This window comes from Onychomys torridus, chromosome 10, assembly GCF_903995425.1.
Source record: "Onychomys torridus chromosome 10, mOncTor1.1, whole genome shotgun sequence".
NCBI lineage: Eukaryota > Metazoa > Chordata > Mammalia > Rodentia > Cricetidae > Onychomys > Onychomys torridus.
This window is the reverse complement of record NC_050452.1, coordinates 60,810,356-60,837,591: the sequence shown is the minus strand read 5'-3', so window position 1 is coordinate 60,837,591 and position 27,236 is coordinate 60,810,356. Positions and strand designations below refer to the sequence as shown.

Sequence of the window (27,236 nt, the reverse complement as noted above, 5' to 3'; positions counted from 1 at the left end):
GACATAATAATGTAGTCACATACCTTCTGAATGTTTTGAATCACAGTAAGAATCACATTTTAAAGACATTTTTAAAAAGATTTCTTTTTTATTCTATGATATGGTGTTTTGTCAGCATGTATATCTGGACAACACTTGCATTCAGTGCCTTTGGAGGCCAGAAGTGGGAATTGGATCCCCTGGAACTGGAGTTAAAGACGGTTTTGAGCCTCCATTTGGGTGTTGAGAACTGAATCCCTGGGCCTCTGAAGAGCAACCAGTATTCTTAACTGCTGAATCATCTCTTCAGCACCCAAGAATCATGTTTTAAATAGCAATCCCACCAACACACAGAGAGATACAAACACATATTCATGGAAATGTAATTTTATGCAACCATGGACCAGAACTTGAAGTTATCATGATGATATTCTCCTTCCATTTTCCCCTCACCATTTTTCTAAAAGGTTATGGTCACTGAACTCTAATCTCAGCACCTCCATGGCTTCAATTTGAAGTTTGTAAGTTGGATATAAAAACAACTCCTCTCAGTACTTCCTATGTTGAATATGTAAATAATTAAAATGTTTCCTTTTTAGAAATGATCCTGCAGCGAACGTTTTTCTCTGTTTCTCACAGTTCTGTCTTATTTTCATAAGGAAGAAGAACTGGTGGGTAAGGAAGGGGCCCTAAGACACAGAAATTCAATGTAATAATGACTAGAGACTGCTAATGTGAGGGCTGTCTGGTTCAGCAGCTCTCTGTGTTGGATAGTACCAGCTGCTCATGTCGCCTGAGGAATGCATACTGTCCTGTTGTATTTACTTTATGGATGGGTGCTCAGGGATGTGACAGAATCATAATCATAGCACAGAGCTTGAAACAACAGTGTTGGAAGCTGAACCAGACATCTGATTCAAATTCCAGGCTTCCCTTTTAGCTTGGACTGAAGCTGAGGCCTCTGGTCATGTAGAATATCAAGCTACAAATATCTGCTTCACAATCGTTGCTGGCTCTGTAGGAGAAAATGGTGGGGTGATGTGAAGGAGAGGCTCTATTCCACTTCAGTTTCTTACAAGTGACATTACAGAACATTTATAGGTGTCAGGAATTCATAGTTTTGCTCATTTGTTTGTTTTTTTTTTTTTTTTTTTTTTTTTAAGACAGAGTTTCTCTGTGTAGCTCTAACTGGCTTGGAACTCACTCTGTAGACCAGGCTGGCCTCCAATTCATAGAGATCCACCTGCCTCTGCCTCCCAAGTGCTAAGATTAAAGGTGTGTGCTACCACATACTGGCAAGAATTCATAATTCTTTACATGAACAAATAAGTAAATTAGAAAATGGACTTCTAAAAAGTCAGTAGACTCGGTTTGTGTATAGATGTCCTGATGTAAATGCCACTGAAAGACAGGAGGAGCTAAAAGGGACTCTCAAATAACAGTTCTACACCCAGGGTCACAACTTCAGGCTGAGATCCACACATACTGATTTCAAATCATGGAGACTGAAAAGATTAGAACCACCACCCTTGACCTTACTGGCACTGAGAATTTTTCGTGTGACATAACTTTCTATACTCCTTAGACACACATTTTCGTCTCAACAGCTTCAAATGGAGGTATGTCAAAGGAACAACACAGCCAAGCACAACATTTCTTCTTGACTATAATAGAACAGGATGAGAAACAGTTTAAGTAGGGTCACAGCAGCTTTAAATGCAAGGTATAAATTAATTCCCATGAGCCCATAGTGATAGAAGTACATGTTGCATTTATTGATTACTTCCTGGAGCCCGAAGGACAAATTGTCCACACAGAATTCCAAATGATGAAGTTACCTCCTGTGCTGCCCTTACATGGGGTTGATACACAATGACTTCTTTCTAAAGACATTATTTTGCAAATGGGGAGACACTGTACTAGGAAATTTGACAAATGCCATTTTAGGCAGTCAGACAAGGTCAGTATCAACCGTCATAAATCATTTTGGCAGTCTGAACTCATTCTATGTGATGAAATAGCCCTCTTCTGCTGCACTCTTCAGTTCCCAAACCAATAAACCAAGTTTAATCATGAACCATCATACAAATCTCAACTGAAGGACGTTCTACCAAATACCTGAGCAATACTTCCTTAAAACTATCAAGCTGGTTACAAACAAGGCAAGCCTAAAAAACTGCCAGTATTAACAAGAGTCTAAGGCGACATGATGTCTAAATGAAATGTGGGCAGTGCTAAACGAAATGCCATCTTAAATGAGGTAATGGATCAGACAAAGGACATCCAGTAAAGCCTGAAGAAATCTGAATATAGCATGGAATTTAGTTAATAATAATGTGTCCATATTAATTCATGAACTTGAGCAAGCATACTGGATTAAACTATGATGTAACAGAGAAAACTGCATGTCGCATGGGATTTCTGTGCCATCTGCATTTGTATGTAAGTGCAAAACATAGCTAATATTAAACAGATATTATAAAATGAGTTAAAAAGAAGAGATTGGTCACCAGACCATGGGAACAATTACAGATGTTTATTGTATGTATTTTTCTCTTGTCCTGTTATGCTCTTTTGTTTCCAAAATTTCAGTGACTATGAAGGCCGTTTCCATCAGGAAGTCACAGGACATGTACTTGGAGGCAACAGGAAGAGGAGGGAGAGCATCCAGGCCATGAGATGCTGGACCTCTGATGTTAGTAAAGGAAGAGGCTGAAATGACGGGATGACAAGAAAAGCTAAACAACACGAAGCAGGACCCCAGTCCTGGGGAATCCACAGAATGTTTGCACAGGGCCCAGGTGAGGAAGCCTCACACTGAAAAGAGGTGGGGGTCTACAGAAATTAATCATAAACTTGGGGGGCACAACTTACACCACAGCAAGCAATTTTGCCTTATTTTTTCACTTCTGCCTCTAGCATGCTAAAGGGTGTTTGGCACATAGTGCGCTTGAAAAGTATTTGTTAAATGAATGAATGTAGTTGACCAATATCTAGGGATGCCTTCGGTGAGAGCAGAGGCCCCTGGAGTGATCAGAAAACAACAATAATAGAATTCTGTACCAAGAATAAATTGTGTGTGTGAGTGTGTGTGTGTGTATGTGAATGAAACAGAAAGATTAATACATTCGATAAAAATGGAATTCTATAGCAATAAAAAACATTGCCTAAAATAACTCCCTCCTGACATTTCAAAGAAAATAGCTATGCCATTTAGCAAAATGGCACATCCAGAAAGTTTTTCCATAAACTTAACTGATATTTGTATGAAAATATTTCTTGTCAACACTGAATAACAGAGCTATAAGTTTGGGGTAATGCCTCCACCGCCTACCTCCAGGGGGTGCCGCTCATATAATTTTCCATGGGAACTGAGTTGTCTACAAATAGCATTTCCTTCAAGCTCTAACTCAACAGTTACCTGTAGTAGCAATTGTATGTGTTTCAGAATTATTCTGACAGAAAGAACATTTCAACTCAGCTTCAATAACATGAGCAATCTGGGAAATTCTCAGCAATGTGAGATAACTGGTAGAGATAGTGTTCGGTAGAATGGACTGCAATGAGCTGCCTGATTTGCAAAATAAAAAAATATTTGCTACTTTACAGGAAAGTTTGCTGGCTGCTCATTAAGACCCCAGGTTTTAGAGGCTGTGTTCCAGATGAATAAGATTCACTTCTGATTCCCTCTCACTTATCCAAATGACTGAACAAGTCAGCCTTTCATACATCGTGGTTCTTGTCTCTAATACAGAGTGAAGTGCACAAATCTTTCATTTTTCTGTTTGATTCATTTAAAAATTATGAACTAAAGAATACATATTGGGAAGGTGGGAGAAATGCTGAAAGTTAGTGCTATAAATTTATTTTGGGGAATGCTATTGCCAAAGCTTGAAGTAAACTAACGTATCTATCTATCTATCTATCTATCTATCTATCTATCTATCTATCTATCTATCAACCTATCATCTACCAACATATCTATCATCTATCTATCTCTTACCTATGATCTATTAATTTATTTATCTATCCATCATCATCTATCTCCTATATATCCTCTGACTATCTACCATCTAGCTACCTATCTACATATTATCACCATCTATTACCTTAATCAAAAAATACTAAAAGTTTACCAGTGATTGCAATATAAGAGATAATTTATAACTTATACACCATGAAGTAAAGCAAAGGAGTCTCTGGTTCATCAAGAATCTAGGTTCCATATAATTTTTGACAAAGAAGCCAAAAATGTACAATGGAAAAAAGAAAGCATCTTCAACAAATGGTGCTGGCATAACTGGATGTCAATGTGTAGAAGGCTGCAAATAGACCCATATCTGTCACCGTGCACAAAACTTAATTCCAAGTGGATCAAAGACCTCAACATAAATCCAGTTATTCTGAACCTGATAGAAGAGAAAGTAGGAAGTAGTCTTGAATGCATTGGCACAGGAGATCACTTTCTAAATATGACACCAGTAGCACAGACACTGAGAGAAACAATTCAATCAATGGGACCTGTTGAAACTAAGAAGCTTTTGTAGAGCAAAGGACACAGTCAACAAGACAAAGCGACAGCCTACAGAATGGGAAAAGGTCTTCACCAACACCACATCTGACAGAGGGCTGATATCCAGAATATATAAAGAACTCAAGAAATTAGACATCAAAATGCCCAACAGTCCAATTAAGAAATGGGCTATAGAACTAAACAGAGAATTCTCCACAGAGGAAGTTCAAATGGCTGAAAGACATTTAAGGAATTGCTCATCATCCCTAATTATCCAGGAAATGCAAATCAAAACGACCCTGAGATACCACCTTACACCAGAGTGGCTAAGATCAAAAACACAGAAGACAGCTTATGCTGGAGAGGATGTGGAGCAAGGGGAACTCTCCTCCACTGCTGGTGGGAATGCAAGCTTGTACAGCCACTATGGAAATCAATATGGCGCTTCCTTAGAAAATAGGGAATCCATCTCCCCCAAGACCCAGCTGCGGCACTCTTGGGCATATACACAAGGAATGCTCAATCATACCACAAGGGCATTTGCTCAGCTATGTTCATATCAGCATTGTTTGTAATAGCCAGAACCTAGAAACAACCTAGATGCCCTTCAACTGAAAAATGGATAAAGAAAATATGGTACATATACACAATAGAGTACTACTCAGCAGAGAAAAACAATGACATCATGAGGTTTGCAGGCAAATGGATGGATCTAGAAAAAACCATCCTGAGTGAGGTAACCCAGACTCAGAAGGACAAACATGGTATGTACTCACTCATAGGAGGATACTAGATGTAAAACAAAGATGACTAGACTGCTACACAACTCCAGGGAGGCTACCTAGAAAACGGGACCTTAGGAAAGACCCAAGGATCACCCAATGACAGAGAAATGGATGAGATCTACATGAACAACCTGGACGACAGTGGGAGTAATGAAGGGCAAGATTTGAGGGAAAGAAATCTTAGGGAGCAGGAGATCCCAGCTGGATCAAGAACAGAAAGTGAGAACAAGGAATGACAGACCATGATAAATGAAGACCACATGAGAACAGGAATAGGCAGAGTGCTGGAGAGGTCCCCAGAAATCCACAATGATATATCCTCTGTAGACTGCTGGCAGTGGTCAGGGAGAGCCTGATCTGACCTAGTCTGGTGATCAGATGACTAAACACCCTAACAGTCATCTTGGAACTCTCATCCAATAACTGATGGAAGTGGATGCAGAGATCCTAAGCCCGGCCCCAGATGGAGCTCCAGGTGTTCAACTGTCTAGAAGGAGGAGGAACTGCAAGAGTGTGAATTGTTGAATCCAAGATTGCAAAAAGCACAGGGACAAATAGCCAATTGAATGGAAGCACATGAATTATGAACCAACGGCTGTGGAGCCCCCAACTGGATCAGGCCCTCTGGATAAGTGAGACAATTGAATAGCTTGATCTGTTTGGGAGGCTCCCACGCTGTGGGACCGGGACCTGTCCTTGGTGCATGAGCTGGCTGTTTGGAACCCTGGGCTTGTACAGGGACACATGCTCAGCCTGGAAGGAGGGGACTGGATCAACCTATACTGAATCCACCAGGTTTAAATGAGTCCCCATGGGTGTCTTGGTCCTGGAGGACATGGGAATGGAGGGGAGGGGCTTGAGGTGTGGGGGCAGGAGCAGGGAGGACAGGGGAACCCATGGCTGATGTACAAAATTAAAACACATAATAATAATAATAAAAAAATCATGAAAAAAAAAGAATCTAGGTTCCTTCTATATGCTGAAAGGTCTTCTGAAATGCTTGATCTTGCAATCTCTACAAAAGAGATTGGGTGGAAAATTATTCCCACCACTCTCTGTTTATAAAACCTCAGTTAAACCCCACCTCAGTATAGGAGAGTCTGGGAACAGCCCAAGCATGTAAGCTCACTGATTATATGGACAGCAATGGCCAACAGTTGCTGTGGCTTTTATTGTATTTAGTTGGAGATATATATATATATATATATATATATATATATATATATATATATATATATATAACACATTTGGTTATAGTTTACTGTAGACTTTGTTGGAGACATTAATAGGATGCATGTGCTGTTTGTATATACATTATCTATCAGTTATCTATTTATTTATGTTGTTATAATTCTAAAGTATAAATAAGTCTCTTTAAAGACAAAATTCAGCAAGCTATGGGGATTTCAGGTGCAAGATGTATATGAGATTGGAAAACTATATCTGTGCCAACCACTGTGTGAGGCCAGGTAGCCTGAATTTGAATCTTGAGTGTTATACATACTAACTCCATAACTATGGCAAGATATTTAACTTTGTGACTCCCCTTTCTCATTTTCTAAAACAGGTAACTATAGTACATAGAGGGGTTATAGAAATTAATGTTATATAATTAACTCAATATAATGCCTAAAATAATGAAAGTTAAATAAGCATAGGTTTGTTTTATCATTGAGTAGCTATTGTTACTAACATTTAAGCACTTCATATGGTAAATGTTATTATAATGAGATAAAAATCTGTCATAATGTCACAAGGTAGTTATATAGGTCTTTGCCTGAATATGTTTAACTATTCTAGATTACCATGTAATCTATTGTAATGTGATGATAAATGCCGGAATTATTACCTTTATTAGAAAATGCCTAAAGTAATAAATGCTATAGCTAAAAATCTAATAAATATTGAGCATTTATTTGGTGGCAGGCTCAGAACCAAACCCACCACTCCTATTATAATTTTTCCATTTGTACACTAACCTGTGAATTTACATTGCTACTGGTGTTGTAGTAATATGAATATTAAGGCCTAGAGGGTTGAAATACTAAATCTACGGTTCCATAGCCATTTGGTAGCAAGAAGGGGGTTGGATCCAGTCATAATCCAAACCATGTCCCCACTGACTTGTTAATTCTGCCATTCACTTTTAAGCAAATACTATTAATCTTCCATTTATCTCAAAATCATAATAGTCTGTTGCTGTTGGTTGTTGTTATTAAAAGTGTTGTCCCTCCCAAGCCATTTCTATCTTCTAGGTACCTTCTAGGTAGCTAATTCACTTAGAAATATAACTACAGTGTCTCATTCTAAAATTTAATTTTTATTCAGTATTTATTGACATGCATGGAATTAATAGTTTATAGTATATCACATATAACTGTTACAGGCAACCCCCCAAATTAAAATGAGCCCTAATTATAATTATTGATGCTTTACCGAAACATCATAAAAGCATTGCTATACATTATCCCACATAGTTGACACTAGGTGAATATGCATGCAAAATTGAACACAAAGTTCTATAAGACACCTATAGAAGAATATAATGTTTCTGATACACAAATTGTTTCAAGTAATGAAATCCCTAGTAGTTTTTTTCCTCTACCATTCTCTGTAATTAACTATTTTTTTTTTTAATTAGGTGAATTAGACCATTGACTTTTACACTTTCAATATAGGTGTATTGAGGCCATGCTGGTATTAGCACTATAGAATAAGTACTGATAAGACATTCCCCTCAGGAATTCTTAAGCTGTCACTAGTAGTAGTATTTCAGGAGATCGAGGACACCCTTGCGCTTTCCCCTTTGGCCCAGTAACTGCAGTTTCTGCATGCAGGATAACTCTGCTCACCCTGCCTTGACTTCTTGGTTCACATGTCCTCAATCACTAGCACCTTCTGCCCTTCCCTTCTTAGTAAAGGGATATTTCTTGGGAAAGTTTTGTAAGATGATGATTAATATCCCTGGTCCAGAATTTTCAAACCCATGACCTGAGGTCTTCATGAGGACAGAGTACACATGACAAGGTACTCTGGAAATTCTAGTCTAGTACCATTGATTGATAATTTACAATGATCCACCTTTCTTTCTTCAGCCTGCTTCCATGTAGCCTTGTATTCAGAATGTTGTCCAAGCCCAAACTGTTTTCCCTCCTAAACATGTCAGATGATTACAATTCTGTAATGCTCATGTTTAATAATTTTGAATTCATCTCTCCTCTCATCTCAAAGGATTTTACTGAAGTTCAGTTTTTCATCAGGTTCTATCTGGATTCTTGGAATAAGTAGCTTCTAATTGCACTCCCAGTTTCAGGAACATAGCTTGCACACATGAACAGCCATGCTGAAACTTCTCAGCAGTCCTCATGTCCTACAACAGTCTTCAACATCTTTGGTTGGCAGCCTGCTTAAGATGTGGCCTTTGCTTCCTTTCCCACCCCTCCCTTCTGGCTCATATACTTGCATTCTGTCTTCCAGAAGATCTGCAGATGTTTTGTCTTTATTCCCACAGTCTGCCTCATGCTTCCCTTGTCAAACCTATATTCCCTTGATCAGCTTCTGCTCCTTTCTCCAGATATAATTGATGAATCCCATCAGCCAGGCCTTGCTACTGCAGTCCCTTCTCCCTCTGGTTCATTTCCCTGGCTAGTCGCATCCCACCATCTCACTTACTTTCTCAGGATCCTTATTAGAATTGCTTTACATGTGTGTCAGGCTTCATCTTCCTCCACCCCCTCAAAATAGGAAATATATCCCCTAAATAATTTACCTCCTAAATGCTATAATGCATACTCTTTAGTATCTGTCTGCCTGTTTGTCTGTCTGTCTGTCTATCATCTCCCTGACACTGAAATTACAACGTAAGATAATAGATACTTAATTTACCCAGAAACCAAATACAGTCACTCAGAATGTAAGCAAATCTGTCAACAAAACATTCTTCTCTGTTTTCTTAACAAAAGTAAAAGTCACAGACAGCTATTCCAAGTGCATGTTCTGTTTATTCTCCTAGCAACTGCATTTAAATATACTGTTTGTTACCTCTGTCCTGCTAGACACTGGATGAATCCCCTAAAAGAGAACATTCTCTCTATTCAGAGTAAACATCCATCCATGTGTGAGAGAGATAACACATTTTTATTAAGGTTATCATATTCCATACTTCATGAAGAGCACTGCATGCTTTTGCTGTAGGTTACTCAACATTTTTAATTTCATTGCAAACTCTGGGGCTGGTGAAGGCAGCATTTTTTTGTAGTAAATATCATGCATTACTCTACATTTACTAGGCTTCTGATTCAGAGATTAAATATATTACATCTATATATCCAAGTACTAGCCCACAGTAAATACCAGTAAATGTCAGATGCCTTCTGGGATTGTCCTCATGCTGTTGAGGAGAGCCATGCATGAACAGATAGCACATATTTGAAAGTACACTAAATGTAGGTTGTAATTTTTCCAACTTTGGAAAGATAAGAACAATTACATTGTAACGTAATAAAGAGGAAGGGGGTGTTCTTGGACCTTTCAAACATAAGCAAATATTAACCTCTAACTTTTCTGCTACAAAGATCAAAATCCCTTTCAGAGTGTCTTAAGTCAAATGGTATAACAGGAGTCTAGGGCTTACCTCAAAACTCACAGCTCCATTGTGGTCCGTATCGAATGCATTGAACAGGAAATGTGCATATGTTGTGGAGTCTGAAACATTGAAAGAGAGATATCATTTAGTAAGTGTTTCAACAGCCCACCCCTTTTTCTCCAACTTGTATATTTGATCTCTGCCGCCCACCCTCTTTCTTTAGTGAACTGCAACTTGAGATTTATAGGAATGAGCTACATTCTGAGGCCCTTAGTGATATTTTCTGTGAGCCTCTGGCTAGGATTAATGTCAAAATATGAGATGGTTTATGGTGATCTCAACTCTGAAATGCATAATGGTCCCGTAGGTGGATGCCAAGATTATGGAGACATGTCTGGACATTGTTTGGTGCTTGGCAAAATTTTATCTCCATTAGTAAAGAAGTAAAAAGCCAAGTAATGAGACATGGATGAATTGATATCATTATTACCCCTGTCATTTTTAGTATTGGCAGGTTTTATAGCTCAAGGAAATATTTTTGGACTTAAAGAGGTTGAGGAACTTGACCAATGCCACATAGTCACTAAGATGTAGATATGAGACATGCACATTCTGAGGTTGTCCTATGACCAATAAATTTGGCTCCTGGCTTTGGGACAGTGGTAAGTTAGGCAGCTTCTAGTAGTTAAGATGTGGAGGATTTTGTAGACCCTGAGATTCTTATTTTCCATGTTATTGCATGCAGTACGGTGCCACTATCCTATTTGTGTTCTGGGTGGGATTCAATGCTCTAGGTAATAAGGACAAGTATGAATGACTTGGCATCCCCACTTTCTCTGGATTCAGTCACTGAAGATCTCAGAAATCTCACTCCTCCCCTGGGTTTGCTTCTCATGGCTCCTCCTTTCCTCCCTTTGCTTTTCTTTTGTTTCACTAGGCTCTGAGCTTTCTTCAGTTTTCATTTAAAAAGTATTTCTCTTTGTTTTCCTTTCTTAATGCCCAGCTTTAGTCTTTAAGTGCTTTTGTGCTCAATTCTTGATCAAATTTGCATGATTATGTTAAATGCTTCACCTCATGGGTTTTAGCCTTTAGTCTTCACCCTACAAGAATGTAACCTTTCAGCCTTCTGCTTCTAGCCCTTTATCTTCTGCTTAAAAGCTCATTAATTTCTATTTTGTGACTTTTGGTTTCTATTTTTACTGGGATTTACTATAACTTCTCTTCCTTTCTGACATTATGAATTGATTTTAAAAGGCTGCCAAAGAGCTAAATCAGGGTAGCAGTGATAGGGAATTACTTTTCCAAATCAAAACAAGTATCAATGCTCCTCGTCTTTGAAAGTTTCTACATTCTGCTAGAGGAAATCCAACTTTCTGTACTCTACAGATTGGGAGCTATCGAAGGATTGTTTTCCTTCAGTGTTCCATCAGAGTCACTTGCTGGTCATTAACATGAAGGTCATGCATCTTAAAACTGACTGCACATTCAGTTTCTCAAAAATGATGGTAGCAGTTCCAGTCATCATCTCCCATTGTGAAATACAATATAATGCATCACCGACCTTAACTGTTCTCTTCCCCCCTCTGCCTTCACCTCTCTCTCTCTCTCTCTCTCTCTCTCTCTGTCTTTGTCTGTCTCTGTCTCTCTGTCTCTCTGTCTCTGTCTCTGTCTGTCTCTCTGTCTCTGTCTCTGACTCTCTCTCTCTCTCTCTCTCTCTCTCTCTCTCTCTCTCTCTCTCTCTGTGTGTGTGTGTGTGTGTGTGTGTGTGTGTGTGTGTGTGTGTGTGTGTGTTTCATGCCTGGATGTGCAGGTGTATTTGCACATATATGCATAAATGGACACAAGGTGTCAATGTGGGTATCTTTATCTATTACTTTCTGCTTTAGTTTTTGAGACAGGGCTTCTCACTGAACATGGAACTCACCTTTTCAGATAGCCTAGTTGGCCATGAGCCTCTGGGAAGCACCTGCCTACACCCTGCCAGCACTATGGTCACAGATGCATTTCACCACACCTGTACTTATGTGAGTGTAGGGAATCAGAGCTTAGTTGTGCATACTTGGGCAATTAACTAAGCCATCTTCTCAGTACCATTAACTTTTTATTTTCAATCAGTTAACCAGGCACCCACATTGAGTTCATATAGTATGTAAAACTGGCAGTATCTAGAGTGATGCCTGTGCAGTATTGATGAGTTCTAGGAAGAAGGTATTTTGGATGTGGGACCAGGGATTTGGTTGCAATTGACTTAGTGCAATTGTTGGGAAATTTTATTATAGAGTAATAAAGACTTGGCAGCCTATTCAGGTTCAGAAAGTTGTTTTGTACTCAATAAAACTTTTCACATACTTCTCAAAGTCCTTATAGCTCCAAGGAGCTAGGAATTTATAGGTGGTATGTTAAATTTATTTCCAGGGGAGAAAAAAAAGTTTGCATAGTTTATAATGAGTTTAATTAAGTGAGTCTCTTGTCACCCTGTTTAGACAATCAAGGTAAATATCTTTACCTGAGCTAGCAAAACTCATCATGAATAATGGCTCATAACAGACAATGCTTGCAATTTTAATTACAAAACAAGATAATATAGGTGTGTAATAATTATTTTTCTCAAATGGTGTTCCATTAATTTCAAAGCTTGATGTGTAGCAATGACACTCATGGTTTACACCGATGTTATTAGGATGACTTCTTGTTCCTTAGTACACCTTGGCAACTCTCTCAGAAATGTACCAATTTTCCAGCCTAAGTTTATCATGCAGAGAGATTTGGCTAACAAAATAATAAAATCAGAGTGATTGAATTTGAATGTCAGCTTTTTCAAGGATTAACGCTGTGGCCTTGAGCCAGTCAACACTTCTGTGACTCAGTTTTCTCATCCATAAAGAATAGTAATACTAGTATGTACTTTGTAAAACCATCATGGAGTTTAAATGAGATATTACATATGCAAAGAGTTTATAATAGTCACAGGAACTTATTAAATATTTAGTGAATATTAATTATCTTTTTGTTCTACTGCTTGGGTTTCAACTAATAGTTCGATCAACTCTCTTGAGCAATGATAACATCTCAGGTTTGAGTAGTAAAATCGGTTTGCTGGGATTCTTTCTTCCCACCGAAACTCTACCTCATCTGGATTCAAGCACAAGGGGTGGCGGTAGTCTAATGCATTTGAACACACAGTCCATGGCATTGCTGATCTGGTAAGGAAGATCTATATATGTGACTACTAATATAATGCATTTGAATACACAGTCCATGGCATTGCTGATCTGGTAAGGTAGATCTATAAGTGTGAATAGTAGTCTAATGCATTTGAATACACAGTCCATGGCATTGCCGATCTGGTAAGGTAGATCTATATATGTGAATAGTAGTCTCTGTCACTGAGTCCTCTAAGACTAGGGGTATAACTTATTGGTAGAAGATGTATTTACCCCATGAAAGGCATTGGGTTCAAGCACCCTGTTCTCTCAAAAATATCAGCAACAACAAAAGACCAGTTTGTAATTTTCCCTAATAACAACACTGAAAATTGTTATATAGTAGTCTGGAAGGACAAATGCATTTATTATATAGTAACTTGTACATTCCTTATCATTTAATTTAATCTTTATATTCAGAGAAGCCATATATGTGCTTCAACTGCTTCATGTATGATGGCTACACAGAGGATATTTGTAGACATATTCTTCTGACTTGGTATTATTCATTCATCTCTTTAATAGCTGCTAACTGGGGATCTTGCATAGTCAATGTACAAAGTTCATATAATACAAGCAAAAATAGTCTAGAAACCTTCATTTCTCCAAAGATGTTGTAATGGTTAATGTGCTAAGAATTACACATTTAATGCTTCTACTGCATAGAGAGAAACACCTGAACACACAGGCAACAGGACTAGAAAGGCTTTCATTATCTCATTTATTTATGTTAGGTAAGCTTTATTCCCCTGAACGATGCTCTCTTCAACATGTCTCTGTTGACATCCATTCACAACACCAAACAAGCCATGTTTAGCAAACTCTTACCAAACCTTAGGAAGAGCCAGTAAGCTGACACAATACACATTGGGCAGGGGCTTCTATATACAAGACAAAGTATTTGTGCAGGACATGGTGAGATGTGGTGATTTATAGATACTTGGTTGTTATTGTTCATAATGACAGAAACCTATTGCTCTCAGGCTATCAACCTGAATAAATTATGACTCCACGGAAGATGTATACAGCTACAATATGAATCTGCCTGCCATCTGAGATTGTGTTCTTCCTGGGAACATTTTTCCTTTGCAGGCATCATTGTGATAAGTAATTTCCATGCATCATATTAATTTTTAAATGGTAAGTCATCATTCTTTAAAATATCTCTTTCTTTTCAATGATGTACCTTAAGATTTATACATTCAATTAACATGAATAATCAAAGAATTTTTAAGAGCCAGAAAGTGATTGTTCTGCTTCAGATCTCTCCAAATTTGTGAGAATAATCCTTTGCAATATAGATTTCTCTGTTTAGTAGATATTATTAATGCAAAAATATTTTAAAATAAAGTTTGCATCTTAATGTGGAGTGCTACATAATCTGTACTGTGTAATAACTTTGACTAAAAAATAATACCAAAGATTTCCATCTGTGTTTGTGCTTTGATATTTACATCTTGCTCTATATTGGTAGACACAAAGACAGTACATAAGACATTTCTTTAAAAATGTTAAAGTAATTTAGATTTATATAAAAATAATCAGATGGTTAGATGGTATCAAATCTTCTCTCTCTTTCCCCCTTCTTCCCTTTAATATTGAGGATTTAATTCATGGCCTTATAAATGTTAAACAAACCCTCTGTTTGATCTATATCTCAGTTCCCCAGTTTAGTGTTTCATTAATGCAAAAATTGTAATCATTACAGTATTACAACCATGGCATATGATGCATCATAGTTAGCTTCAGCTATCAACTTATCACAATCCACAATCCCCTGAGAAGCAGAAACCTTAAATAATAAATTGCCCAGGTCAGATTGGCCTGTAGAGAGTGCCATCCCTAGGCAGATGGGCCTGGACTGTATTTAAAAAAAACTTATTTGAACAAGCTAGTAAGCACTGTTCCTTTGTGGTTTCTGCTTGAAGCTTCTGCTTTGAGTTAGTCTCCTGACTTTCTGCAATGATAGCATATGACCTGGAAGTGTAAGATGAAATGCATTCTTTTCTCCCATTTTTTTTTTCTGATAGTCTTCAAAAGATTTTTTTCTCCTTTTTAAATTTATTATATTTGTGTTTTAATTTTACATATCAGCCATGGGTTCCCCTGTCCTCCCCCCTGCCGCACCCGCCCCTCCCTTCCCCCCCGCCCCTCCCGGGCCAAGACTCCCCTGGGGATTCAATTCAACCTGGTGGATTCAGTACAGGCAGGTCCAGTCCCCTCCTTCCAGGCTGAGCAAAGTGTCCCTGTGTAAGCCCAAGGTTCCAAACAGCCAGCTCATGCACTAAGGACAGGTCCCGGTCCCACTGCCTGGGTGCCTCCCAAACAGTTCAAGCTATTCAGTTGTCTCACTTATCCAGAAGGCCTGATTCAGCTGAGGGCTCCACAGCTTTTGGTTCATAATTCATGTGTTTCCATTAGTTTGGCTATTTGTCCCTGTGCTTTTCCAATCTTGGTCTCAACAATTCATACTCTTACAGTCCCTCCCATGTTGTTTTTGGTCAGAGAGTTTTATCACATCAACAGAAACCAAAGTGGAACAGGAGGTTAAAGCATATAGCTGCCCTGTGTCCAATAGGACATACTTCTCTGCACTGAAGTCACAAGATAGAGCAGAAGAATTATTCTTACAATATATCTATTTCCATCTAATAAAGCCTTCCTTTGTTTTACTAGAATTTAAATTCTTTTAAAAGACCACATTTACTCAAACTTTCTGTTTTGTTAATAAACACAAGAGTTGTCTTAAAATCACTGAGAATCCTAAAACTAATTGGATTACAAACCAAACCAAAGACGATTTAATTTTTATATGAAACAATTAGCCACCATGAGAGATGATATTGTAAGGCTCAAAAAGTTAACCTGTAAGTTCCACCTGTCCAAGGACCAGGTGACTTCCTGGGATGCTATGAGTTGTAGGTCTTGGAAAATAATAGCCAAACCATGTGGGAAAATATGGCTTCTATATGGGTTTGTCCTTTAAAAGGCCTACAACATGTGTCTCAGGGCCACTTGGCTGGGAATTCCAGGGAGTGAACCTGGCCAGAGTCCATCTACCTGGCCAGTGTTTCATATTTAATTAAAGATTGCTTCAATTTGGCTCAAAATGGTGGAACTGGTTTTTCTCTTGCAAATCTCAGGTTAAGCATTTGGAGGCACCAGCGAGATAAAAAGGATTATTCCACTGCAAATTCTGTGCCCAAGCTCTTTTCTCTGGCTCTGAAGACCCCTGCAGTGAATGGCCAGGCTTGAAAAAAGGAAATAGCAAGCATTTTCTATAGAAGACTTCTTTTTTCATAAGTCAGAAAAGCCCTTTTTAGTTAGGTTCCTGTCAGGATTTCCTGCCTGTTTTCTGGATTTTTGGTTATGGTGTACTCTATCTGGGGATATAGGAGGCCTGACTAGAACACCAATCCTTCATCTGGGCAAAGGGAAACAGATGTCTCATGGCCCACTGGCTAACTCTGGTTAATGGGGGAGTTCAGCCACAGCCATCAAACTCGCTCTCCTGACCTTGAAACCCTGACAACTTCCTGAGGATGCCAGCAGCCCAAACACAAAGTTTTTACACAGAGAGGTCTGGTAGTTTGGTCATCAACAGGATTCCAATGTCTAGGCTGCACACCAGAGCTAAGGAACGTTAGGGACATTTCATGACTGGGAGCCAAGCTGTGTGTTTGGCTAAACAGAGCATGGATGTGGGAGCCAAGAAGGTCTTAAGGAGACCCAGCCTAATGGTTTCCTAATGTCTAGGTTGTATAAGGCCATAAGACAATTTCTCTTGGTCAGACTGGTAGGCCTCTGAAGCAGAAGACTCCGTTTGTTAATGTCATTGTCTCATGTTTTCTGTTGTCCTCTGGCTTTATGTTCTTTCTGGTCATTTTGGCTTTGTGTCTCATATTAGTCTGTATCTGTCTTTCTGATCCATGGCGATGGAGTTGATGAACAACCGAAACAGTGGAGCTTTAGGGCCTTGGGTTTCAGCGAGCCAGGCTTGGGAATCAATAGCCAGCTTTAAGGAAAAGCCCATGGCCCCACATGGAATCTGGCAGGTGAGCCCTGCTTCAGCTGGTCTCTGCAGCACAGCTGCAACTCCAGTATCATGTGCCATAGCTGCATACTGTGGAGGCTAACAAGATTGTCCAGCTGCTACTCTTACAACCTCTGGCCATATCAGAAAGTCCCATTGCCCCTCTAGTGTGGTGATATTGTGTTCCCCAAAATATTGTGCACCCTAATAAATTTATCTGGGGTCAGAGAACGGAACAGACACTAGACAGTCATAGAGGCCAGAAAATGGTGGCACTCACACCTTTAATCCTAGCATTCCAGAGGCAGAAATCCCTCTGGATCTCTGAGTTCAAGATCACATTAGAAACTGTCAGCCACGGTGACACACGCCTTTCATCCCAAGAAGTGAGCCTATAATCCCAGGGAGTGATAGAAGAAAGTAGAAAGATATATAAGGCATGAAGACCAGAAACTAGAAGTATTTGGCTGCTTAAGCTTTTAGGCTTTGAAGTTGCAGTTCAGCTGAGATCCATTTGGCTGAGGACTCAGGCTTCCAGTCTGAGGATCAGCTGAGGAACTGGTGAGATGAGGTAGTTATGGCTTGTTCTGCTTCTCTGACCTTCCAGCATTCACCCCAATAACTGGCCTCAGGTTTGATTTTATTAATAAGAACTTTTAAGATTCCTGCTACACTCTAGCCTGGAAATTACAGTATTAGAGAAGGTAAGGAAAGTTTTGTTTGTCTGTTTTGTAATGCATGGATGCACTGTGATCACTGTATGTTTGTTTCTGACTGTCTTGAGTATATGAGCTTACCTGCCAGCCTCCCAGGCTCAGAATTTACCTCTGGGCTTTCTGGCCACTGGATCTAATATAGGCATTCAAATGTCATTTGGGTATGGATAATATTGAAGTTGTTTTATGCTATTCTACTTTATTGAGAGTCTAGCTCTAGAACTGAGTTATGGTTCACCCTATTTTATACTCAGTCATGCTTTCGAAGTCTCTATGTCTGGAGTCAAGAACTGAGGCAGGAAAAAAAAAAGAATAGTTATACGGACTATCATCTTATATATTTATTGGGTATGGTTAAAAATCTGTAATATCTGTTACAAAAAGTTAATATAAAGTCTGTAAGAGGGTGGATAGTTAAGAATCTGTACATAGGTAATTTTAAAGGAGCCATGTGGCATGATTCCATTTGGGGACATAAGCAACATGTGACTGGTCAGCATCTCAGCTAGGGTTGGAGAGGTTGAATATCATGTGACTTCACCACCATCTTTGGGCAAGAACCTGGCTGGCAGCCATCTATGCTAGGGTTATAGAAAAAATATGTCATATGGCTTCATCACCATCTTGGTTAAGGGCAACCATGTGGTATAGGCCAACCAAGGAAACAACAGGTTGCCAAAGAAACTTTTCAACCTGGCTAGGATTTTTGTATGTTAATTCCTGTCCTATCTTAGAAACAAGGTTTATAAAGGATAAGTTTTAAACACAATACTTATTTAATAAGGCATTAAAAGTGTACCTCCTGTGTTCATATATAAGAACAAACAGCTGGCAGCCAAACTTTGTAACATAAGAATCACCCAGATAGTATTGGTTTTCGAGACATTGAATTGTTGCTCTGTTGGATATTTTGTTATAATGTCTTTATTAATATATGATCTTGGTTAACAGGGAAATAAAGGGTTAAGAATTAGGCCCAAGCATTGAACACCAGAAACTGAGGTATTTTTATCTTACAATGCAATATTGGGAATGTGGAAACCACAGGCTTAGAGAATGTCTCTCCTTACCTGAGGTCTATTTAGGATAATAAGGACTGATTTAAGAATGTATGTCTAACCTCCTTGGTTTTGCTAACATTGTGAAGCTGTAGCTATTTTGGTAAACTGAGTCATATAAAAACTGTTATATTCTGTAATGGTATACTATGTAAAGACAAGGCAAATGAAGTTCCTGATCTCTTTGTGGACTGTGTTTATGAGTTAAAAAAAGTCTTATCTTGATACTAATAGAGCTTCAATTTAAATTTTTTTTATTAAACTGTTAAAGATGATTAAGCTTCAAAAACCGTGCTTATGATCATTCTAAGAACTAATGTAGTTAATTACAAAAAATAGCTTTATTTAGCCTTCTCCGTGTGTTTTCATGGCAAGTAACTAAAACAAAGAAGCCAGGATTGTTTTCTCAGATATATTTAATAGATAATAATGGTTCTTAAACTTATCAGAGATCTGTTGAATATGGCATTTAAGACATTTAAATGTACTATGACAGACAGAGATTCCCAGATCCTTATGGTGACCCTCAAGATATCCAGGAAATAATGGATATGATGATGACTTTACTTGGGTTGTGGTAACATTAAACATTGGGCAAAACTGCCCCAATGCTTTGTGTACTACCAATACCCAATCCAAACTGTGGACAAGTAAGACACTGGAGAGTTAATTGTCCCCTTCTCCTGAGACAAAGAAAGGTCAGTCCCCCATGTTTCTTCTTCACAGAAAAGCCTCTCATCTTCTGGGCCTGGTAGCTGAAGACTGATTCTATCCTGGTAGCTCTGCTCTCAGTGTCATGGAGACCACCAGAGTCTGGGATGACTGTCTAGGTAATGGACTCTGGATTGGTCTCTGTCATTGTAATAGATACTTGGCACTATAATTTGTATATTTATCCTTCTCAGATATCTGATGGTGTTGACAACTGTGATAGCTGTATCTTTGTCACCTTGTAAGCAATAAGCAACCATCTCCTTACCCTAAGGCTGCAGCCACCTTGTTAGTTCACTAGTTAGTTAAAGCTACTAGGTCTCTTGTTCAGAAAGGGCAAAGAGGTTTGCCCTGCTATCAGGCTTCAAACTAAAGGATAAACAGGTTTCATCTGTAACTTTTCACTAAAGGGGCATGCTTTGTAATGGTTTTTCTCAGTACCAACTACTTGAATCTCTGGAAAATGATTAGAAGAAAATAAATGGGTTCAAAGTCCATGTAAGTTCTGAGGGTTTAAGAATATGTTCTAAGGTATATAAAAGTCTAAGGAAGTAAAAGCTTAAATAAGTTCTAAAGGTCTCAGAAAAGTGATTTATGATATACAAAGGCAAGTTGTAAAGTTATAAAAATGATTTAAGATATATAAATAATGGGAGATAATTTAAACTTCTCTTTCCTCTTCTATGCTATTGTCATACTGAGATTTTAACGGTTTAGAATTTAACATAGAGGTCTTATAAGCCAGTCGAGCACTGACTACTATTCAGTCACAAGCTCAAGATTTTAAATTTCCTTTGATTGTCTTCTAAATGTAGACTTAAAGATGCTTTTAATCAGGCTAAAACATCTCTGTCCACTCCATATATCTGGATCTCTGGACAGAGGACAATATGTTCATGCTTTTTATAATATGGGTTTCAGGAAGTTTCAGGAGGCAAAGAGGTCATAAGACTTGGACCCACCTCTCACAGATCAAATGGACTCCAGATGAGTACAGTCTATGTTTTTCCACACCTGGCTATTCCTGAGAGTTGGATCTCTCCCTTTCTCTTGAGACTCCTACTCTTCCCCAATTACTAGGACTGTGGGCCTGAAAGTTTCAAATGTAAGGTTTTCCTTTAAGTTCCTAAATTATGGTGTTTAATTAAGATTCCTGTCCCTGGTCTTTATTTGTTTCAACATATTTCCACTTGTCTGACAGACACCATCCAGGGATCATCTGTGGACTGCAAACTGCTGAGCTCTGGACTTGCAGAGCTTGTAAACCAGTTTAGCTGATGTGATTGCTCCCTGTCTCTTCGGCTGTGTCAGAAAACCAGATGCTTTTGAAGAATGCCCCATTGATCAGCCTTTGACTAGTTTTCAGCCTTCCTGGGGCCTGACAGTGATGCCCTAGTTTCCTCTGGAAGTAGTAACAGAAGAGAGTACATTACCTCTTGTTCCCCCAAAAAAGACTGCAATACTAAGTCAAAAGTAAACTTCCTGGCATAGGAAATAGAATAGCTACCTATGATGCCAATTGGCATACCAGAAAAGTGGGCTCAGATTTATCAAGAAAATTCATTAACTGAAATAGTTCTGTAATGTGGTAGGACACTTTGCCTGCTTTATGCAGAACAAAGAGGTATTATGTAGCTTTAAGGAAAAATTGTAATTTATATACAAATGATTCACAATTATAATCTGGTTGTACTCAAAGAAATATTACAAAAGGGGGATCTGAGATAAAATAAATGACTGGTGCCCCATCCATTTCCAGGCTCCTTCTAGATAGTAACTCTGATGTCAGCCATCACAGGGCCTTTGGCCCTTCTGCTTCTGCTAATTATTGTTGGGTCTTTTATCATTGATGCCTCATCTTGATGATAATTGATATCTGGGTACCACTGAGTTGATGATGGCTAGATCCAAATATAAACAAGTACTCATCATAGCATCAAGGATTTTATCCAGGATGCAAATAAATGTGGATGCCAGGGGGAGAGGGGTTTAAGACCCCAAAATTAACCCTTAAGCCCCTTCTGCCCAGGGTCCAGTTAAATTCCTGGGATTCTATGAGTTGTAGTTCTTTGAAAATAACAGCTAAGCCACATGGGAAAATATCGTGTCCATATGGGTTTGTTCTTAAAAAGTCCTACAATGTGTATCTAGGGCCACTCAACTGGGAATTCCAGGGAGTGGACCTGGCCAGAGTCCACCTATCTGGCCAGTATTTAATTTGAATTAAAGTTTGCTTCAAATTTGGCTCGAAATGGTGGAATTGGTTTTTCTCTTACAAATATCACAATTAATATTATCTTCATTCTTTTATTTCCTCAGTCCTTCTTTCATCCACACATTATTCTTTTGCATCAAGTATATACCAAGTATTGTTATTCACTGTTCAGTGATCTGTGATCACAACTGTGAATAAAAATGAAAAAAAAAAAAGAGAGAGAAAACCATTCTCTTCTTTTGGAGTTGACTTTTTAATGGTGTGAAAGGCAGTACACAATAACAAGGAAGTAAAGTATGCATTCTTCACTGGTTTTCAATAATGGAAAGAAATGGAAGTCAGAGGAGAGCCATGATAAATTCAGGGTTACATTTTTAAGGTGAAGTGGCCAGGAAACGTCTTCATTTTTGTTTGTTGTTTTCTAAAGATAAAGAGAAGGAAGTGTGTAGAATTAGGTGGGTGGGGAGGTGGAGAGGATCTAAGAGTGGTGAGGGGAAAAGCATGATCAGCATGCATCATGTGAAACAAGTTTTTCAATAAAAAAAGCAAAATAGTGCTGAGAATTAGAGATGAGGACTGTAGCAAAGTGATCCCTAGGGACAGGAACTAGTGTATTCAAGGACCCAGGAGCAGCAGTGTCGGCTGATTTTTTATTTTATTTTTTTGGTTTTGAATATCAAAGAGGTCTCATGGCTAGAACAGAATGAGTCAGACTGTGGAAGGAAAAGACAGAGAGAGGCAGGGAAGGGAAAGTGGGGAGGGAGGTGGGCAGGAGAGAGAACAGGGTGATCAGAGGCCATAACAACAGTGCATATTGTGATGCACAATTTGCATTTTGGAATCTTTCAGGAGGAACTGTGACATAATGGGGCCTGTATTTTAACAGGATTACTGACTTATTTTGAAAATTGATCATGGTCAAGGGAAGAAGTATCCCAACCAGAGAGGCCAGTCAGATACTGTTGAATATCCTTTGGAAGATGATATTGTTTTGTTTTGCTGGTTTTGAATGATAAGTGCTTTAGGAAGGTTACAGTCAGGTCAATGGCAAAGTCTACTGTGGCCACAAGCACAGGAAAAGGCAGTAGTTGCCTCCTGTGTTGAGTAGAGTTCAAAGGTAAAATAAAGGACTAGATATGCTCCTTGCTTAGTCCTGTGAAATTTTCCTAGACTCTAATTTATGTCTTTGCTAGGCTCTATTCTATCACTACTTCCTAGAGATTGGAGTGCTATGTGTTATAAACCCTCTGTATTGAGCTGCTGAAGTTCTCTCTTTGCAAGATCCTTTTTCTGTATGTGAAGTTCCAGCCTGTGTTAAAAAATAAAGATCGTCCTCCATATCTGCCTGGTGCCCTCTTTCTGGTTCTTCTATACCTCTTATCTCTCCCTGACTAGTTAGTTGTCTTCAAGTACCTTCTCTATTGGGTGTCATTGTCTGCATACTTCCCACTTATCCCTTTAGCCTCTGAAGTAGGGCTCTTTGTCTATGCCTGATACCCTTTATGAAAGTTGCTCATATCAAGTTCAACAATGATTTACATGTCCTTCTCCATGCTTCTGTGTCCTGAGGATGTACTCAAATCCTTACCTTTCTGGAATATATTCAATTTAATGTTTCCATTTTCTTACCTTCTAAACTGTCAATTTTCCTTGTACTTATTTCTATGTCTCTGATTAGCCATTCTGTAGCTTTCATGGTTACATTTTCTTCCAGTTCCTCATGCCTGACTCATGAGTCTTTCTACTTTACATAGACACACTGTTCCAAGTAATTTCAACATGGGTCAACTCACTACATTGTTAGTAAGCTCCAAATCTCTGCCATTTTCTCAGACTTCTCTTCTGATCCTATTTTTTATTGATTTCTTGTTGATACTAAATGCTCACAGGCTACTTAAATGTACTTTGTCCAAAGTTGAAATCATTATATTCCAAATCTTCTTGTAGAAAATTAGCTGGAAACTATGCAGACTTCTGGATATTATCACCAATGCTTTCTCTGTCCTTCTTTTCTTTTTTCTTTTTCTTTCTTTCTTTCTTTCTTTTTTTTTTTTTTTTTTGAGACAGGGTTTCTCTGTGTAGTTTTGGTGCCTGTCTTGGATCTTGCTCTGTAGACCAGGCTGGCCTCAAACTCACAGAGATCCGCCTGGCTCTGCCTCCTGAGTGCTGACATTAAAGGCATTCGCCACCACCTGTACCCTCCTGGCTTTTTTTTTTAACCATATAATTCAGGTAATTACAAAAATCTTGTCAGTTTCCCACAAGTTGTCACCTTCGTTTTTATGCTGTCTCCTTGCTTACACTCCATTTACCTATACCCAGCCTATACCTATATGTGTCCTCTAAATCTGGAAGACATCATCCTGAACAGGAAAACTCCTGAGAGGATAATGAGGCCATGGATGACTTAAGTATGTACTCCAGAAGTGAATTTGTCTCTCTGCATATTAATTTCCATACTTATAGGAAAGAGCAATCCCAGGGAAGGGGGTTGAGTGGTGAAGGAGAAGGCTTTCCAGAGCTAGGTATATATTAGATTCTTTTTAGTTGCCCATGATCCAGCAGAACATCTGAGTCTGTAGCTGGCTCACATAGTACTATTTTTAACTCCACATCTCAGAAGCTGTGCTTAGCCATATTTTATATTGACTTGGCTTTATGTTGTCTTCTGCTAAAGAGAGTATAGGATTATATATTTGGAGAGGGGCCACATCTCTTTGCTCTGGTTTCTCCTCACATGTAGCTGGGCACACACTGGTCTCAATGACAAGTTAGGAAGACACAGAAGGCACTCAGTCACCCATGCATCTCCTGACTCATCTCTAGCATGTAGGCTGCACCATTATACAATGCTGTTTTTATTACTATTAAAACCATATCTAGATTTTTATTAATTTTCTCAGGTGGGAGGTTATTGGAAGAAGTTACTGGAAAGGAAAGGAGATAGCAGAAAGTACACTAACTAGAGCTACACATACACAAAAAATATCTAGGTTATAACCCAGATCTGCCACTGAGTTGATATGTGACCCTAATCGAATCATTTAACTTGGCTAAGCCCCAGATTTCACATCTGTAAATTGAAGGTAATTGCATTTGCCCTAATTTTGAGAGCTGAGAAAAATCAAATGAGTAGCACGATGCGCTTGATAGAGCCTTAAGCCATTTTTAGGACCCCTAATAAAGGTCAGAAAGCAGTGTTCATGTGAGAGTTATCGTGCTGGGCACACCAGATTACTTGAATTAAATTGAGAAATAGCCTTTTAGAGATTCAGTGATTTGAATGTAGTTTATTTTTATAATACACTCAAAGTTCTATGAGCTTCTATGCCGTACATTAATTTTTTCACATGAAGATTAAAAATGGAGAGCCACACTATGAAAGATTAAACCAAACTCAAGATTGCATGCATAACTCTAGCTCTGCGAATTTGTTAACAAGTCCACATTTGTACTTACCTCCCTGTGGAAAGAACTGCGAGTAAATCTCCTTGAAAGTTTCTTCATTAACAACCCCACTGGGGCATTCCTAGAGAAAGCAGCAAGAAGTGATATTAGCAAAGTCTTCATAAAAGTGATTTTATACATTTGAATAGAACTGGCTGCTGTGCAAAGATACACAAAGAAGGTTAACCATCATTACCACACACACACACACACACACACACACACACACACACACACACCACATGGGGGCAGGGAATAAAGTATTCTTTTCTCACATATTCAAGGAATAAAAAAACCCTTTAATCTGAAGATTAAAATGTCTTTTCATACTGAGCACTGCCCTCCTTTGCATTCTATTGCTGTGACCTATGACCAAAATCAACTTTGGGAGGAATGGGTTAATTTTATGTTACAGTTTACAATCCATCACTAAAGGGCATGGGGGAAGGGGGACTCAAGGGAGGAACTTGGAGGCAGGAACTGAAACAGAAGGCATGGAGAAGTTCTTCTTACTGGCTTGTTCTCCATGGCTTCCTCAGCCTTCTTTACAGCACTCAGGATAACCAGTTCAGTGGTCAGCTCCCTTCTTGGCATTTTCAACCACCATCCAGTTGACATGCAGTGAGTATGGGGGGAACTCTAATTGAGAATCGCATCTGGATAAAAAGCTATAGGTATTTAATGGCTTCTGGAAGAGAAAGAGTCAGTCTTCCTCATGGATGAACATTTAACCAGTTACTCAATACCATATGGTGCACCCTAAAACTATCAATATCAATAACAGGAGGTATTGGAGGGAGCAAAGGGAGAGTTGATATAAATACAGTACATATATATGAAGTTTAAAAAAATAAAATTAAAAAGTAGTTATTACTGAAAACAATCAACAATCATTTTAAGCCTTAAAATCTTCATCACTTTGCTAATAAGTTTTTTTTGTTTTTTGTTTTTGTTTTTTGTTTTTTGTTTTTTGCTATTGTGGGCTTTGTTTATTCCAATAAGCCAATTAGTTTTTCACCTGTAATGAGCTTCCTTGGGGGGATTTTTCTGTTTTCTCATTTGTTCCTGTGAGAGGTAGTACCTTTACTATGTAAATAATTTAGACTGACAGCTTTGATGTACGTTTGTGTTTACAGAACCTACCAAAATATTAATCAATCAATGACAGGTAGCCAGAACATCTCCATTCCTGTACAGAGGTGGACCAGAAATTCCTTAGATATCCAGTGAGGCAGAGGAGAAGATGGAAGTAGGCATGGGACTTTCCAGGATACTACAATTATTTTAAATTTAAGGAGTTCTTTGGAAACTGTAATGACTCCAAGATCTAAGAGTATTGGAGCAAAGAAAGGAGAAACAAACATTAAAAAACAAAAACATAAACAAACAGGCAAACCAAACCATGACTAATTTTATGTGCTGCTTTTTCTGTGACCTGGGGCTAAAATAAGGTCCAGCCTTATTCTGGGTGTTTCAGTGAATGTGTTTATGAATGAAATTTGCACTTAAATTGGTGATCATTTCTAGAGGAATCCATCCTCTGCAATGTTGGTGAGATTCATTCAATCTCATTGAAGTATCAGAAAGAGCAAAATCTGACAGCCTTCAACAGTGGGGGATTCCCTGGGAAACAGACTTCAGTTGTAAGGTGGGCACAACTCCGGCTCATAGGGATGCCCTTATTCTGCTTCACACATTTCCTGATTGTACAGCCGGCTCACTTTGCATTTAAGAATTTGCACTGGCAAAGCTTCCAAGGTATTTTAGGTGTGAGTCAGTCAGTTGGCTTTCTCCTGACTTCTCCTTCTCCTCCTTCTCTTCCTCCTCCTCTCTGTCTTTCTCTCTTGATCCCACTCTCCTCCCTCTTCCTTCCATTCTCTCTCTCCCTTACTATCTTCCTCTTTTGCCTTTTGGATATGTGGACATATATCTTCATACACATACATACAATTCATTTATTTTTCTTATGGACAACCATGGCTAATACATAA

General features: G+C 38.7%; 1 protein-coding gene across 5 annotated transcripts in view; it reads right to left on the bottom strand.

Annotated features, from left to right (window-relative positions):
• The window catches only part of Kcnip4 (potassium voltage-gated channel interacting protein 4), a 1,106,582-nt gene that overhangs the window by 12,382 nt on the left and 1,066,964 nt on the right, over positions 1 to 27,236 (bottom strand). For all 5 annotated transcript variants that reach the window (XM_036200428.1, XM_036200432.1, XM_036200431.1 and 2 more), the window contains 2 exons: positions 25,258 to 25,327; positions 9,911 to 9,981 (listed from right to left, as the gene is read on the bottom strand). In XM_036200428.1, coding sequence (XP_036056321.1) covers positions 9,911 to 9,981; positions 25,258 to 25,327 — 141 coding nt within the window. The remainder of the gene's footprint in view (positions 1 to 9,910; positions 9,982 to 25,257; positions 25,328 to 27,236) is intronic.